General features: G+C 45.0%; 1 protein-coding gene across 2 annotated transcripts; it reads left to right on the top strand.

The window, feature by feature from the left end:
* The first annotated feature begins 12,517 nt into the window (after nt 1–12,517).
* LOC123092081 (uncharacterized) lies at nt 12,518–17,236 on the top strand. Of its 2 annotated transcripts, none has more exons than XM_044513763.1 (4): nt 12,518–12,760; nt 13,239–13,717; nt 14,808–14,864; nt 16,383–17,236. In XM_044513763.1, exons 2-4 carry the CDS (start codon nt 13,241–13,243, stop codon nt 16,749–16,751), a joined length of 903 nt encoding a protein of 300 aa, XP_044369698.1. In that variant the 5' UTR covers nt 12,518–12,760; nt 13,239–13,240; the 3' UTR covers nt 16,752–17,236. The 2 variants fall into 2 exon arrangements, with proteins under 2 accessions (XP_044369698.1, XP_044369697.1); XM_044513762.1 differs by having other exon boundaries at nt 12,518–12,780.
* Nucleotides 17,237–17,859: the final 623 nt, after the last annotated feature.

Raw genomic sequence — 17,859 nt, 5'->3', positions numbered from 1 at the left:
AAAATAAAGTGCACCAAATTAATCTACTCATCTTTCTACCCTATTTACTGATGAGGACATCAATACCATTGTTACACCCACATCCCCTACTGCTACATATACTGGACCAATTACTAGAGCTCGCGCACGCCAATTAAATTATCAGGTACTTTTGTTTCTTGGTAATGATTCTAATGTTCATGAGAATATGATGCTGCCTAAATTGGATACATTTGTTTTGCTTACAAATGAAGAGCCTAGCTTGGATAAGGATGAACATTGGAGCAAGAACAAGCATGAAGATGACGGCATGCGCAAGGGGAACAAGAACGGAGTTACAAGTGATGATTTCAGGGCTTTGAAGCCACCATAATGGGTGCATGAAGCCTTGGACGAAATATACAGGATGCCACTTCATAAATTTCGTCCCGAGGCTATTCTAGGTGCTGCGTCACCTTATAATTGGGCCAGGCCCATGTAATTTCGAAATACATCAGTATAGGCTATTTTTAGAGTCCGTATGTGTGGGGAAACAAGAGATAGGGTTGATTTCGGACCCCTCCACCAAGGGCCACGAAATTCCCCCCTCTTCCTCCATATATACAGCCCTTAGGGCACCGTTTAGACTTTGGGTTTTGTTTAGACTAAAGTTCGCCATAGCTGCAACTTCGGTACTTTGTTTGTGTTCAATGACCAGACAAAGGTGTCACAGAACCCCACCTTGATCAATAAAGCTTTCATCTTATATTCGCAATATCCAGATTGCAATCTCAGTTTCTTGCTTGTTCTTCATTTGCTCGCAGGAAGCAGACCCTCGTGGTCAGGTTGATCGTGCTCCGGCGTGGTCAATAAGCTCTCGGAGTTGGTTTAGCGATTGCTAAGGCGCAACGTCCTCGCACGTTCATAGTCGGATCGTCAAAGTCGACTTCCACCAAAGCAATATCCATCATCTCATCGAAAGAGGGGACACCTTTGCCTCTATCAAGTGGTATTAGATTTCCAGGTTGCTCGGTGAGATTTTACAGTTTTTCGTAGTTTAGATCGAGTCTGTTCTTCATACCTACAGTCCACGAAAAAAAAGCCACAAAAAAATTAGGTTTAGTTCATCATATCCGAACCAATCTGAGCCTTTGCATAATCTTTTTAGGGTTTTGCTTTGTTGAATTTGCGGTTGCATCGTCGTGTCTAGTTGCTGGTCTTAGCGTCTAGTCTTTTAGAGTTTCGAGTTCTGGTCATAAGTTGTCACGCCGCCACCGCACCATCATCATCGCCCCTGCCATTTACCACCACCGCTCCGAATCCGTATCCATATACCACCACCAATCCGTATCCATATACCACCACCGATCCATATCCATATACTACCACCGCTACCATATACCACCACCATATATCCACCACCAATCCGAGTTCCTTGCATATTAGGTTTGTTTTCGGGATCCATCTAATTTCTGATTCGTGTTTCCTTTCCTGAGTAGGTTTCGGAAAAAAAAGAGTCTGGAAACCACCCCCCGTTTAGGCCCAAAATTTTCCAAAAACGCACTTGACAAAAAAAAATCTGGCTACTCTATTTTTAGGTGTTTCTAAGCGTATTGAGACAGTCGCCGTTATAGAAAGTTTTTTTTGACCCGTTTCCAGTTTTTGGGTCCGGGCAGTCGAAAACAAAAAATTGGTTGAAAAAATTTCGTGCCTATCCTGTTATCTTGACTTGGGAAGAGTTTTGAGACACTCGCCATTATAATGATTTTCGAAAAAAAAGGAGCACAAAAAAAAACAGAGCGCAAAAAAAGAGCACAACAACAAAAAAAGAGTGAAAAAAATTCTGAGTGTGCTTCTCCCTTGTTTCCGTGCAGCGTCGTGATTTTGTTAGTGTTCTTCGCTCGCGTCTCTAGCACAGTCTAGCCTAGGACCAGCACAGTACCGTCGTTGAGCGTTTATCCAACTTTGCATCTCTGATTTGATTATTGCTGACCTTTTTTTTGCTACCATATTATAAGCCTTCCCAGCTCCACATACATCTACATCGTGCGTTTGACTCTCCCTGGTAATCGCTCTATCCAAGCTTTGAGAGTTTTGACTACAACGGTTGCCGATCACCACCTGCTGCTGGGTAAGAACTGGTAAGAATTTGAGATTTGCTTGACGGGTTTGTGATACACCACCACCACTTCTTAGTACTCTGTAGGATCATATTCTTGTGTGTTTCTATTTGTTGCTAACCATGGTAGGATCACAAGCCGATGAGACTGATTGGGAGAACCTGACGAACAAACAGCTACATGATAAATTTCAGCAAATGATGAGTGGACAGGTGCAAGATGTGCTAAACAGATTTGACGAGGCCATGGAGAAGATAGATGGCATTGAGAAGACGTTCGAAACAAAGCTTGATAGCAAGTTTAATGAATTGCTCGCGCGTTTTCCACAACCACCGCCGGCTGCACCTATGGCACCTCTGCAACAACAACAACAATGCCCCCTTCCGAATCAGTATGGACGAGCGAAGCGTGTTCCTCTTGAGTATGGCCAAACTTCTGGTGCTGCTGTACCTATTGTTGATGCTTCTTTGGCCCCTGCTACTGCTGCTGCTGGTACCCAGGAGGATGATGAGTATGCGGGCGATTATGAGGATGAGGTTGATCAAAATCAGAACTACGTGCAGCCACCAGCACCACCACCACTAGGTCGACCTCAGGTATTTATTCGCAATGGTAGGCCTGCACCACCACCTCAGGTATGAGATCATGACCATGTTCCTAAACTGAAATTGAATATTCCATCATTTGAGGGTAGATATGTTCCTGATATATATCTTACTTGGGAGTTAGAAACTGAACAACGTTTTACATGTTTGCAATATCCCGAGGAGAGACGGGTTGCTGCTGTTGTTTGTGCTTTCACTAGTTTTGCATGTGTATGGTGGTCTGAACATTGTAGATTATATCCTATTCCAGCTACTTGGGCTGCTTTGAAAACTGCTATGCGTACTCATTGGGTTCCACCATATTATCAACGTGAATTGCTTAAAAAATTGCAGCGTTTAAGACAAGGAAAAAATTCTGTAGAAGAATATTATCAGGAATTACAAACTAGCATGATTAGATATGGTATTGTTGAGGAGAATGAAGCTATGCTTGCACGTTTTATGGGTGGATTAAATAGAGAGATTCAGACCATTCTAGAGTATAAGGAGTATACTAATATCACTCGTTTATTCCATCTTGCTTGTAAAGCTGAACGTGAAGTGCAGGATCGACAAGCAATGGCGCGCACTAACTTTTCTGCAGGTCGACCTTCCTCATGGACACCGCGTGCATCTTCTACTTCCACTACACCAGCATCTCCATCAGGTGCCACCTCCAACCGTGATACAAGAAAGCAGGCACAACCACCACTATCTGCCAAGAGCGCACCTGCCGGACCTACACAGAGCTCTTCTTCTTCCATGGCATCAACAGGGCACACAAGTGATATTATTTGTCGTCGTTGTAAAGGAAGAGGTCATTATGCGCGAGAATGCAAATCTCAGCGTGTGATGATTGCTACTGAGGATGGTGGGTATGAGTCCGCTAGTGACTATGATGAGGAGACTTTGGCCCTTATTACACGTGAAGAACATGGTGGATATGATTCTGATCATGAGACACAATACATGGCTCCCGAAGACGCTGACAGGTATGACTGTTTAGTTGCTCAACGTGTTTTGAGTGTGCGGGTCACACAAGCTGAGCAAAATCAGAGGCATAATTTGTTCCATACAAAGGGAGTTGTGAAGGAACGTTCTGTGCGCGTTATCATAGACGGAGGGAGCTGCAACAACTTGGCTAGCATGGAGATGGTGGAGAAGCTATCTCTCACCACAAGACCACATCCACATCCTTACTACATCCAATGGTTCAACAACAACGGCAAGGTTAAGGTAACACGTACTGTTCGTGTGCATTTTAGTATCTCTACATATGGTGATTATGTTGATTGTGATGTGGTACCTATGCAAGCATGTTCCTTATTACTTGGTCGACCATGGCAATTTGATAAAAATTCTGTCCACCATGGTAGAAACAATCAGTATACTCTTGTTCATAAGGATAAAAATATTACTTTGCTTCCTATGACTCCTGATTCCATTTTGAAAGATGATATTAATAGAGCTAATAAAGCAAAACAGGAGAAGAATAAGAGTGAAAATCAGATTGTGGCAAAAGAATTTGAGCAACAAATGAAGCCTAATAATAAACCATCTAGTGTTGCTTCTGAAATTAAATTGAAAAGTGCATGTTTACTTGCCACTAAATCTGATATTGATGAGCTAGATTTTAGCAAATCTGTTTGCTATGCTTTTGTGTGCAAAGAGGCATTATTTTCCTTCGAGGACGTGCCTTCCTCTTTGCCCCCTGCTGTCACTAACATTTTGCAGGAGTTCGCTGACGTCTTCCCACAAGACGTGCCACCGGGATTACCACCTATTCGAGGGATTGAACATCAAATTGACTTAATTCCCGGTGCATCGCTACCCAACCGTGCACCATACCGTACCAATCCAGAGGAGACGAAGGAGATTATGCGTCAAGTACAAGAGCTTCTCGACAAAGGTTATATACGCGAATCCCTTAGTCCTTGTGTGTTCCTATTATTTTAGTGCCGAAAAAGGATGGTACATCGCGTATGTGTGTTGATTGTAGAGGCATTAATAATATTACTATTCGTTATCGTCATCCTATTCCTAGGCTAGATGATATGCTTGATGAATTGAGTGGCTCTACAATATTCTCCAAAGTTGATTTGCGTAGTGGATACCATCAAATTCGTATGAAATTGGGGGATGAATGGAAAACAACATTTAAAACTAAGTTTGGATTATATGAGTGGTTAGTCATGCCTTTTGGGTTAACTAATGCACCTAGTACTTTCATGAGATTAATGAACGAAGTTTTACGTGCTTTCATTGGACGATTTGTGGTAGTTTACTTTGATGACATATTGATTTATAGAAGAACTTTGGAGGAACATTTGGAACATTTACGTGTTGTTTTTATTGCTCTACGTGATGCACGTTTGTTTGGTAACCTTGGGAAGTGCACCTTTTGCACCGACCGAGTGTCTTTTCTTGGCTATGTTGTTACTCCACAGGGAATTGAAGTTGATAAAGCCAAGATTGAAGCTATTGAGAGTTGGCCGCAGCCCAAAACGGTCACACAAGTGAGGAGTTTTCTTGGCCTTGCTGGATTCTATAGGCGTTTTGTGAGAGATTTCAACACCATTGCTGCACCTCTCAATGAGCTTACAAAGAAGGATGTGCCTTTTGTTTGGGGTACCGCACAGGAAGAAGCCTTCACGGTATTGAAAGATAAGTTGACACATGCTCCTTTACTCCAACTTCCTGATTTTAATAAGACTTTTGAGCTTGAATGTGATGCTAGTGGAATTGGATTAGGAGGTGTGTTATTACAAGATGGCAAACCTGTTGCATATTTTTCTGAAAAATTGAGTGGGCCTAGTCTGAATTATTCTACTTATGATAAAGAATTATATGCTCTTGTTCGGACTTTAGAGACATGGCAACATTATTTATGGCCCAAAGAATTTGTTATACATTCTGATCATGAATCTTTGAAACATATTAAAAGTCAAGCTAAACTGAATCGTAGACATGCTAAATGGGTTGAATTCATTGAGACTTTCCCTTATGTTATTAAACACAAGAAGGGTAAAGAAAATGTTATTGCTGATGCATTGTCTCGTCGCTATACTATGCTTTCACAACTTGACTTCAAAATATTTGGTTTGGAGACCATCAAAGATCAATATGTGCATGATGCTGATTTTAAAGATGTATTGCAGAATTGTAAAGAAGGGAGAACATGGAACAAGTTCGTCGTTAATGATGGATTTGTGTTTCGTGCTAACAAGCTATGCATTCCAGCTAGCTCTATTCGTCTTTTGTTGTTGCAGGAGGCGCATGGAGGGGGATTAATGGGACACTTTGGCGTGAAGAAGACGGAGGACGTACTTGCTACACATTTCTTTTGGCCAAAGATGAGACGGGATGTTGAGCGTTTTATTGCTCGCTGCACTACATGTCAAAAAGCTAAGTCACGACTCAATCCTCATGGTTTATATATGCCTTTGCCTGTACCTAGTGTTCCTTGGGAGGATATATCTATGGACTTTGTTTTAGGTTTACCTCGAACAAAGAAGGGGAGGGATAGCATATTTGTTGTCGTGGATAGATTCTCGAAAATGGCACACTTTATACCATGTCATAAAAGCGATGATGCCGTTAATGTTTCTGATTTGTTCTTTCGTGAAATTATTCGCTTGCATGGTGTGCCCAATACTATTGTTTCAGATCGTGATACTAAATTTCTTAGCCACTTTTGGAGATGTTTATGGGCTAAGTTGGGGACTAAACTGCTTTTTAGTACTACTTGTCACCCCCAAACTGATGGACAAACTGAAGTAGTCAATAGAACATTGTCTACTATGCTTAGGGCTGTTTTGAAGAATAATAAGAAAATGGGGGAAGAATGCTTGCCTCATATTGAATTTGCTTATAATCGTTCATTGGGTTCTACTACTAAGATGTGCCCTTTTGAAATTGTGTATGGGTTCCTACCTCGTGCACCTATTGATTTGTTGCCTCTTCCATCTTCGGAGAAGGTTAATTTTGATGCTAAACAATGTGCTGAATTGATTTTAAAAATGCATGAGTTAACTAAGGAAAACATTGAGCGTATGAATGCTAAATATAAACTTGCTGGAGATAAGGGTAGAAAACATGTTGTGTTCGCACCTGGAGATCTTGTTTGGTTACATTTGCGTAAGGATAGATTTCCTGATTTGCGCAAATCAAAGTTAATGCCACGTGATGATGGTCCTTTTAAGGTGTTGGAGAAAATAAATGATAATGCATATAAACTTGAGCTGCCTGCAGATTTTGGGGTTAGTCCCACTTTTAACATTGCAGATTTGAAGCCTTATTTGGGTGAGGAAGATGAGCTTCCGTCGAGGACGACTTCATTTCAAGAAGGGGAGGATGATGAGGACATCAATACCATTGTTACACCCACAACCCCTACTGCTACATATACTGGACCAATTACTAGAGCTCACGCACGCCAATTAAATTATCAGGTACTTTCGTTTCTTGATAATGATTCTAATGTTCATGAGAATATGATGCTGCCTAAATTGGATACATTTGTTTTGCTTACAAATGAAGGGCCTAGCTTTGATAAGGATGAACATTGGAGCAAGAACAAGCATGGAGATGACGACATGCGCAAGGGGAACAAGAACGAAGTTACAAGTGATAATTTCAGGACTTTGAAGCCACCATAATGGGTGCATGAAGACTTGGACGAAATATACAAGATGCCACTTCATAAATTTCGTCCCGAGGCTATTCTAGGTGTTGCGTCACCTTATAATTGGGCCAGGCCCATGTAGTTTCGAAATACATCATTATAGGCTATTTTTAGAGTCCATATGTGTGGGGAAACAAGAGATAGGGTTGATTTCGGACCCCTCCACCAAGGGCCACGAAATTCCCCCCTCTTCCTCCATATATACAGCCCTTAGGGCACCGTTTAGACTTTGGGTTTTGTTTAGACTAAAGTTCGCCATAGCTGCAACTTTGCATACTTCGTTTGTGTTCAACGACCAGACAAAGGCGTCACAGAACCCCACCTTGATCAATAAAGCTTTCATCTTATATTCGCAATATCTAGATTGCAATCTCAGTTTCTTGCTTGTTCTTCGTTTGCTCGCAGGAAACAAACCCTCGTGGTCAGGTTGATCGTGCTCCGGCGTGGTCAATAACCTCTCGGAGTTGGTTTAGCGATTGCTAAGGCGCGACGTCCTTGCACGTTCGTAGTCGGATCATCAAAGTCGACTTCCACCAAAGCGATATCCATCATCTCATCGAAAGACGGGACACCTTTGCCTCTATCATTTACATATAAAGTTTATTTAATTTGGAGCTATGGTTAATTAGTTATGAAAAATCCCATTTTAGCATGTCATTAATGCAAATGAATGCAAACAACAATTTTTAAATATTTTTAACATTGATGAAAGTTGGATATTGTGAACCTACATGAAATTCTAAGCATTTTGCATACATAGTTTGTTTAATTCCGATGCACGATTTCTGGAGTTGTTAAATGCATGATCATGAGGGACTTTTCTATAAAACGGTAATTCTCTTGAAATAGGAAATTCACAGAACACAAAAACAATTGCAACGGGCCGAATCTGAACAATGCACTGGCGGCTGGGCTGCTCACCTAGCTGGGCTCAGCCCAGGTCGGTGGAGGTGGGAGCTGGGTTGTGGTCAACGCGGTCATCATCTCGCTCCCGAAGACATGGGCGAGGCGATGGCTGCAGTGCTCTAGAGGTGGACTTGGTGGGCGACGGTGGTGCATGAAGTGGGACAATGAAGGCATAGCAGCGGCAGAACTTGGCACGGTGACTCGGGCGACAGGGATAGCGCGAGCCCGACAAGGGCAGCGCGACTTGAGGCGAGGTTGTGGATGTGGCCACGGTGCGCTACGGCTGGCTCGCCGGCACTGGAAACAGGGGGCGCGGGACTTGCACGCGGGGCTTCAGTAACGAAGGAAAGGCGAGGGAGGCCGGAGTTGGGCGGATCCGGGCGAGGAAGGCCTTGGACGGGAGCGGAGCAATGGATCCATGCAACGGGATGGTGGTGAAACTCCAAGGCCATGGTGTTCCTGTGAACCAGAGAAGAGGGTGACAACACAGTTATAGGAGAGAAGAACCAGTGGAAGGGAGAGAAAGGAAAAGGATGGGGCGGACGGTGCTCTGACGACTGGCGCATGGCAGTGCTGCTCTCGATCCATCCTAGATCGAGGCACAAGAGGAGGGGACAAGGCGCTCAGGCCTTGCGACACTGCGCGGGGCTGCTGGATGAACTGGGAGGCTAGGGGCCATTCGATCTGGATCTGACGGTCCAGATCGACGGTGTGATGGATGGATGTGGTTTGGTGGATCTGGAAAACAAGGTAGGAAGGCTGGTTTGTGCGATGCGGGATCCGAGGAGGGTGGCGGTGCAGGAAGGGCTACGAGCTAGGCCAGTGTTTGGTTTAAACATATTTGGTATGTGGGTGGACTATATATAGGAAAGAGAGGGGAGTTTGGATCATCTGATTTAGATCGGAAAGCTGAGATAATTAGGCTAGGAGAGTCCAAATGGAAAACCGAAGATGTTTTGGGATGTTCGAACTTGATCTGGATCCACCGGTCACAACTGCCCGGTCCGGGCCCGGTACAGTTATCGGACTAGGTTGCGAAGGTGGTCAGTGGCTGTGCCGAGAGGTCATGCGGTAGCGTGGAAGTGTGGTTAGTCTTGAATGGTTAATGAAGACTACGGAGAGAAGCGACAGTTACGAATGAATGCATGTTTTGAAAAGAATGACGACACAGAGTGCCGCTGCACTGCACATGATGACATGATGAATGCAACAAACAACTAATTCACATGGTGACAACGAAATAACTGGAAGGCATCTGGAGCATCGGTCTTGGGCCGTTACAGTCCGTAATCGGGGACACGACTAATCAATTAGTTTAATACTCTGCAGAGTTTTGTGCACTTTCCCCACAAGATTCGATCCCTCCTTTTACATCCTCGCACTGACGGGTGTTTGAGAACAGGATGACCAAAACATGATCTTTTAGAGAGTTTCCCCGAGCCACCAACAGTGCCCATCCAATCCTACCATTCGTCTACATCTCGTAGCACTGTCTGGTCAGAGTCACAACTAAGATCAACCAAGCCAGAGCCCATATTGACTTGTGGTTGCACAGGTAAGCTTCCGTTCTTGAAGTATCCATCCGTCCTCTTTGAGCTTGGGTGGAGCTTTCCTCATGATAACTGGCCCACTCCAGCTCACTGGGCAAATCCATTGGTACTCCAGGGTGCCCTTCAACCATTCGACCGAGAGGTATATTGATGTTTAGCAATCTTGAGGTTGTAGTCTTGATCAAAATACTCTTCACTCTCACAACTCCCATGTACCACGCATACAATCCCCGTCTACTAAAGCGTAGCATCATAATAATTTCATCGTCTTCCCATGGCTTAGTAACAAGGGTGTGGGTTCCTACCTCATGATACTACTCAAGATCAAAGTTTCAATTTACCTACTTGATACATTATGGAAGGTTGAAACTAGCGCAACAACATATGTATTTGGAAAGATGATCAAAGTAACTTGCCTTGGTGATGACCTTCAAACTCTAATGATTGATAGTAGCAAATAATGACATACATAAGCCACTACTCAGAATTCATAAGAACACATAAATTACTTAGGAAAACCCAAATAAAACCCAAGGAAAACTTCTGGAGAAACAAATTTTAATAGAGGAAAGTTTATAAATTCTTTAGTTCAACAAAAAGTATTTGCTAGTAGTTTTAATTAGCAAACCGAATAAACTAAAAAGGTTTTATAGAACAAAAGATATGACCTAAACAAGCTTAACTTAGATCTGATCAAAATTTAATTTCTAAAGTTTAAAAAATATTTTTTTTGAGTCTTATGGATAGATGGTATCAATATGAATCAGTAGGAAAAAGAATTATCTTATTTGGATCTACAAAGCAAAAGATGTGATCGAAACAGAATTGGATTGAATCTGAATATGAAAATATTAGGTATCGACCGACCATAGCAGAGGTGTCACATGGCACGTTGTGGTTGGTTGTTGGCTGTTTGCTACAGTGCGAAGTGGCGGATGGCCGAAACATAAGAAAATGCTTCGGCTCGACTTAAAAGTCTAGACCGGCCGATTGGTTCTCAATTAAACCGTGTCTCAGTTCGATCTAAACAGAGATAAACCAAACCGATATTTAATAAAACTATTAGTCTACATCTAATCTACACCGTAGAAACAAGATCAGATGGACGGGGTCATACCCCGGCGACAGTCAAAGACGATAGTGGTGCAGGCGTCAGTGGTGATGCAGGCGGCGACTCTGGTGGACTCGTCCGATGGCGGTGCGGCGCGTCCGATGGCGGTGTCAGCGAAGCTCGGGGACGTTGAGGGCGAGCGGAGTGACAACGTTGAAGCTTGGATGAGCTACGGCTCTGGCGGAGTTTGGGCGTCCTCGGTGGCGACTCTGATGAGGGATAGAAGAGGCGAGGTTATGTCAAAACGAAGCGCAAGGTCGAGGGAAACCGATGGACATATCGAGGTGCCGTGGGAGAAATCACCGGTGTTGGAAACAACAGCGGAGGGGATTGGCTCTGGTGGAGATTGGGACGATGTGGACGCACACTAGAGAGGGTTTTGGCGAGGGGTTTTTGAGGGGGTCGAACGAGAGGGGTCGTGGGTACTTATATGACATGAGTCTTGGAAAGGGGGCGAGCGCTCGGGATAGAATCACAAGGTTGAACGGCGGCCGTGGCATCGTGCGCGTGTAGGATTCGGCGAGCGACTTGCGGAGGAGGAAGAAGACGCAGGTCTTGCTGTCAGCGAGAGAGAGAGAGAGAGAGAGAGAGAGAGAGAGAGAGAGAGAGAGAGAGAGAGAGAGAGAGAGAGAGAGAGAGAGAGAGCAGGTGACCGACTCGTAGCGACTTCGGGCAAGGGCAGACTGGGGGTGGAGATGGGCCGCGGCTAGGGACCCGGCTGGGCTTGGCGGCTAGCGCCGACCTGCGTTGGATTTCCCTTTTTTTAACAGAATCTTTTCTATTTCTAATTTACAACAGTAGTCAAACACAGAAAAGACCAACTAGAATAAATCTAAAAATACCAGAAAAATTCATGTAAATACTTGGGCATATATAGGTCCCTGTGAACTTTTTAACTGGCCTAAACACATCTTTAGAAAATAAATATTTTTTGTTATACTAATAAAATTAGCAATGAAATAACTTGCAAATAAATCCAAATAAATAAATTTTTGTTTCAAATTTCAATTTCCACTATTTCATTTCTGTTTTTGAAGAAGTCATGTTTTCTTCTCTCTTTGTTTTATTTGTATAAATGGAAATGAATATTTGAAAACTTTGGCAAATCTTCACCATTGATTCATATAACTTTCAACTCTCCCTTATTGTCCATGAGTTTCAACAAGTTTCTTGAGTCAATAATCCAAATAAACTCAAGATGCATTAAAACATGGATACAAAATGAATGATATATAAATAAACATCCAAATTAAAAATTGAGATGTTACATAATCCGGCTTTCCCTCACTTTTAGCCTTTTATACGCAGGTAAGAACACAGCCAAGTATGAAGAGTGTCGCTCAGTCTGGACGTTAGTGTCGAATTTGCCATGTATGATTGGGTGTCAAATTTGCGTCTGCATAGTGACCGGGCAGGCTGTCTGGACGTTTGAGGCAAAAATGAATGTCCGGTTCTAGATGCTCTTACAAACCTTCGTGGCCATGTTAGGAGGCACCCGTCAAAAAGAAGTTATTGAGGACGCGTTACTAAAGAAAAATGTTAAGGAGGACGCTAAGCTAAAAAACAAAATTAAGGAGGACGCAGCGATCTCGACCCAACGAATGAAATCAATCCATTTGATTCCGCCGCCGGCGTGCACAGCTGAAAATTCAAACCCGTAGCTGAGAGGCGCCGCGCGTATTTATGCTGCTCCTTCCAGTAAAACAAAAAGCAAATCGAAAAAGAAGCTGCTCCTCATCCACCTCCGTTCCCCCCTTCCGCGGCTCGTTTTCTCTTCCCTCCTCCGCCGAAGCCGAACCACCCCAGCGGCGAGAGCGAGCGCCGAACGACAGGGTGGGCTCTGCAAGGTACGCCCGCAGGATCACTGGTAGGTGCTTCGCTCCATCCTCCCCACCTCCCCCTCCCCCTCCCCAGCCTCCTGATCCGAATGCTTGTGTTCTCGTACTTTCGGGGATTTTATTTGGCGGAAATACTTTCTGGTACTTGTTTAAGGGGTTCTCGTTTTGAGTGTGTATCCAGTTGCCTATGAATTCAATCTCCATTTTCGTTTGGACTTGGAATTTATTGACTTCTGCAGTCGTACTGGTGTTTTTAGGGGGGCTCGTGCGGTTCTGTTGGGCGTTCTCGATGGTTTGAATTTCCGGTATCCCCTCTATGGTTCTGCCAAATCGAACCAGGTTATGAAAAATCTTCAGCCATTTTCGGCTGGGCCACGCGATCCGATACAAATCACGATCTCTGCAATGTTTCGCGTGTATATTATCGACATTTAGTACCGCGTTTCTGCAATTTTGCTGCAGCACTAATCAGCTTCCTCCGTTGCAGCGATGAACCCCCGCCACCTCTGCGTCGGCGCAACCCCCGGCAGCGGCGGGAGTGGCGGCCAGTCAGTGGACGCGTCAGCAAGGCGCCGCCGCCGCATGTCGGCCCCGTTGACAGGCACCCGCCTCATGCTGGCCTTCAACGCTGCTGCTGGTGACGGTTATGGCGGGAGGTCGTCGTCCTCCTCCTCCTCGTCTTCCGGAGGGTTGGACCTCTCGTTAGATGAACCGCACCCCCTCTACAGCCAACACCGTGTCTACCCCGAGTTCTCTCCGATGTCGAATATGGGGCGCCTCCTCTTTCATGGCTCTCCACTAGGGTCGCCTACGACCGACGACGATGTGCTCGTCATGGATGGTTACCTCGTCGCCGACGGCTTCAGCCCTGGCCCCAAGCGCTACGCCTCCTTTACCGACCTACGCTTGGTCCACACCAACTCCCGTGGCTCGGGCGGCAGCGGTCACCACGGCTCCAGTCTCCAGGTAATCGATTCACACTTGTTATCGGCTTGTGTTTGGGAGAGCTCGTCATGTTGTTTCCGTGATATTGTCGGATGCGTCTGGTTGAGCTATGGTTGTCGTATTTGGTTTATGGTCTGGAAGATTGCGTGGTGTTAACAAAACGAAATTGCTCTGCATACGATTTTTGCATGCACGATTTGTCCGACCAAGTGATCCCACCATTGCCGTTGCTGCATAGATTTGATCGGAGGGTGATTGAGCAGTGTTTGTACAACGTCGTATAAGATTTGATCGTACGCCTAGCACTGCTCTTAACAAAATAAACATCACTGATGAATTCTGAAAACGAAGTTAAGTCGTGACTTAAATATTTATGAAGATTTTTAAAATTAAGTTCTTAAAAAGGGGTTATGACTTATGACTGCTGACGTATAATGTGCTGCCTAGTTTCTTCCATAAGATCGGTCTTTTGGTTGCATTGGCTAGAGCATGCACTTCTACATGGTATCGGAGCCAAGAGGTCTTGAGTTCAAGACTCGGCTGGCGCAATTAAATTGCAGCCCACTTTCGGTCCACGTTTAAAGAGCCAATGCAAACTGAGAAGTTATGTGAAATGAAAAGAAAATTTGGGAGCGATTGTTTCTGTAGATTAAAGCCTTTTACGAGTTCATCAAGGCAGACCAAGAGTACAGCGAATAAGCTTGCAGCTTTGCTTACTGGAAACCATGTTCTGTAGTTGCTCACAATGTTTGTTAGGACTTGGGAGTACAACAAGTGTGGTACTGACTAGCCGAATGTAGTTGACACATAGTCCTATGTCCTATCCTACCAATGGTGCACGGAAAACTCCTGTATTTATCCATCTGGAAGCTAAAATAAGGGGAGAGTTTTTCTGTTTTAGAAAAAAAGGAGGAGGAAACACGTGGACAATAAAAGGGTGGGCAAGTTTTCCCCACCCTTGCCAAGTTCGTAGTCTTGAATTAGTAATACCAAATCATGCTTGTAAAGGAACTGATTGTTGAAAGTAGATTTCTTGAGGGGGCTAGAGTGAGGCTGCCCACGGATATGCATAATCTGATGAGTTGTTTCTCTTTTGTCGTTGATTCTGCAGTTTTCATATGGGAAGGAGTCTTGTGTGGCGCGAGCAATGAATCCAAGACATTCTGAGGTAAATATTGCTTGTACCGCCGGATTCAGATAAGATTTAAATGTGTTTGATTTTATATGGTGCTTTTGCAATTCCTCTTTTGCTTCCTGTTAAAAGATTTCTTTGCTGTTCAAGGAATGGCAAGAAAATACTATGTTGTTTTTCAGACTCGTGTTTCTTTTCTTTGTTTGGGTGCTACCCAATTTCTGACGAAACAATTTTACAGATTCCTCATGAATATTTTCAGAAGTGAACCATTTGCGAATTGTTACTAGCCACTATTTCTGAAAATGATAACAACTGTCAACTTCAGTCTTACAATAAAATAACAGAGTATATTAAGGACATGTTATTTTAAACCATTCAGGGATAGATGCTTTGTTCCTGTTTATAATCTAACAGTTTCTTGGTATCTAAAAGTTGGTTATCTTGGCTGATGAACATTCTGAAACTCTGAAATTGTTGTCACAATACAACAGTGTTAGTTATCTTGGTATCTAAAAGTTGGTTATGTGGTGACCTGGGATCGATGGTTCATTCCGTGCCAGTAATACAGTTCCTTGATTCCGAGGCGGCTCTTGACGCCGTCGATATCCTCAACGACAGTCGTCGTCGATCTACAGCCACAAATCACTGATGTCCTTGCCGTTCACCTTCACATTGGTCGTCATCACATCAAACTTCTCCAAAATCCCCTCCAACGATTTCTGGAGCTCCTCTGCGATCCAGAACCAAACTGGTTTGAGCAGATGGCTTTTCCGGCCTAGAAGGGTTGTCGTAGCTTGCTCTGAATCGGTCTCAACCCTGCCTAGGATTCCGAGCAGATTCACCAAAGTGATTCAGCACCTTTTGCGATGGAATTTTATGAGTCCGATATTGAGGTTGTGGGTGCCCTCCAACGTGGTCCATCAGACGTCCAGGACCGGTCCGCACGTCCGAATTTCCATATACCGGAAGCAAACCAGGAGAAGGTTTGCGGGACAGCCGCCAAGTGGGACTCCAATAGACCCATCCCACCCGGTCCGAGTTTTTGTAGGAATTAAGAATTTCATAGGAAATTTTTCATTGAAGCCCTTTGTGTTGTAGGAACATATTCCTTTATAGGAAAGGAGTTTATTTCATAGGAAAGAATTTAGCCTTGACTCAATAGAAAAATTCCTATCCTATAAATCACATGACATATCTTTTCTATTGATATTACTATCCTATATGCATCAACGGAGGCCTTAACATTTTTAGATGTAATTGTAGACTTTAAAAAAAAATGAAACTCCATGGGCACTAGCACCCACGGTTTATTGATATAGGTCGTTGGGTTTACAATCATGCGCCCCCAACCACTGGGCTATGCCCACGTCCTCGTAATTGTAGACTTTAGAGTTCATAACTGTTAATTATACTTGCCTCTTTTTGGTTGGCAAGACATATCAGTGTAGGTGATGCGTTTATATTATGTATGTCTGTTCTTGTGATTAAGTTTATATATTGTGATTGTACCACTTAAGACATACATGTTCTGCTTCCTGTCGTACAATGTAGGTGGAACTTCAGCGCGGGCGACCAGTGCAGAGTGCTGGTCCCAACATGCAGGCGAGCCCCAGAACCTATCACCCATCGTTGCAGGCAGCCGGCGTTGCGACCATATCCATGAGGCCACCAGCCGCTCCGTACTTGACGCCTCCGAGAGCCGCCACCACCACCACCGCCACTGCCACTCCTGCGAGAGCGCAGGCCGGCTTCTCGTGGACACCAAAGCAGCCCGAATTGAGGCCGCCGTCGGTGCAACGGGCGACGTTTGCGTGGCCGCCGACCGAGGAGGAGAACGCGTCCATCAGCCAATGCCTGTACGGGCCCCGTGGCGCCCCTCAGCGAAGGCTGCCTGTGTTTGTGAGCATCTGCCCAGCGTGAAAACGCGCCCTCTCTCCGGTGTCCAGTGCATCCGTAGGCTCGGTAACGGTCGCGCAAGACGGCCATGGATGAGACTCGTTCTTCCAAAGGTGAGGATGCTGCCGCTGGTCGAGTTAGCGAACTGGCTCACGAATCACGACCTCTCATTTACCCCCCCTACGAGTTGTGAATGTGTTTATTGGAAAACCCTGATGATAATTCGCGTCGGTCGGGTCGGATTCCTCTGCAAATGTGCTAGTTTGCCGAGTTGGTTGGGGCCAGGGGGTAGAAGCGGCTGCTGTATATGTGAGTAGAAGTAGAAGTACTGGTAAATACTTTAGTACACGCACATCGCTCACCGTTTGTCTGTCGCTGTATATTCAGGATCTTGATCTCTTCGGCTGCAGTTTGTTTTCCTCAGATTGAAGAGCTTCAGCACCTTTGTGATCGGTCGTATTGAACGTTTTGTCCTTGAGTTTATAAGATACACTTGGAATTTCTGTGCATTTCATGACTTCAATCTATAATGTTCGACAAACGCGCCAACCCGGTCACCCCTCGGGATTTTTTTACCAACCCCCCCCCCCCCCCCCCATGCACACAACCAATCCAAATGCGCAAGCTGTTCGACACCCCCTCAAACCCAGCCCATATATGGGGCAGATACGTGGTGGAGTGGACATATAGTCGGATGGGCCGCCACATTAGACTGGCCTATGTTGGCCCACCTCGTGCCCACGCCCACCATGACCCAAACCCTAGCACACTCTCGTTTGCTCCGCTTCCTTTCTCACTCCACTCCCATCCACTACCCTCCCCGTCCGTTCCCCTCCCTGCGGCACCATGGCTGGCTCTGACAGCGAGGTGGACCCCGTCGACTGGGATGCGTTGTTGCTAGAGGAATTGAGCGACGCCAGGACGACCAAAAATTTGCCCTCCATCAGTCCGCGCCCATCCCCTTCCCTGTCACCCCTTCTCCTCCTGGTCGGCGCTCGATGCTCATTCTCGCATTGCCAAACCCACGGAGACAAACACCCTAAACAGAGGTGTAGGCCGCACAACACGCGAGGTAGTGGGCCGCACACAGGGCGGCAGAGGCAGGTTCTACCGCTTCGGTATCGGGTCCTGT

Source organism: Triticum aestivum, chromosome 4B (genome assembly GCF_018294505.1).
Source record: "Triticum aestivum cultivar Chinese Spring chromosome 4B, IWGSC CS RefSeq v2.1, whole genome shotgun sequence".
Classification (NCBI taxonomy): domain Eukaryota; kingdom Viridiplantae; phylum Streptophyta; class Magnoliopsida; order Poales; family Poaceae; genus Triticum; species Triticum aestivum.
Note: the sequence above shows the minus strand (reverse complement) of the source record. Positions and strands in the feature narration are given on the sequence as shown.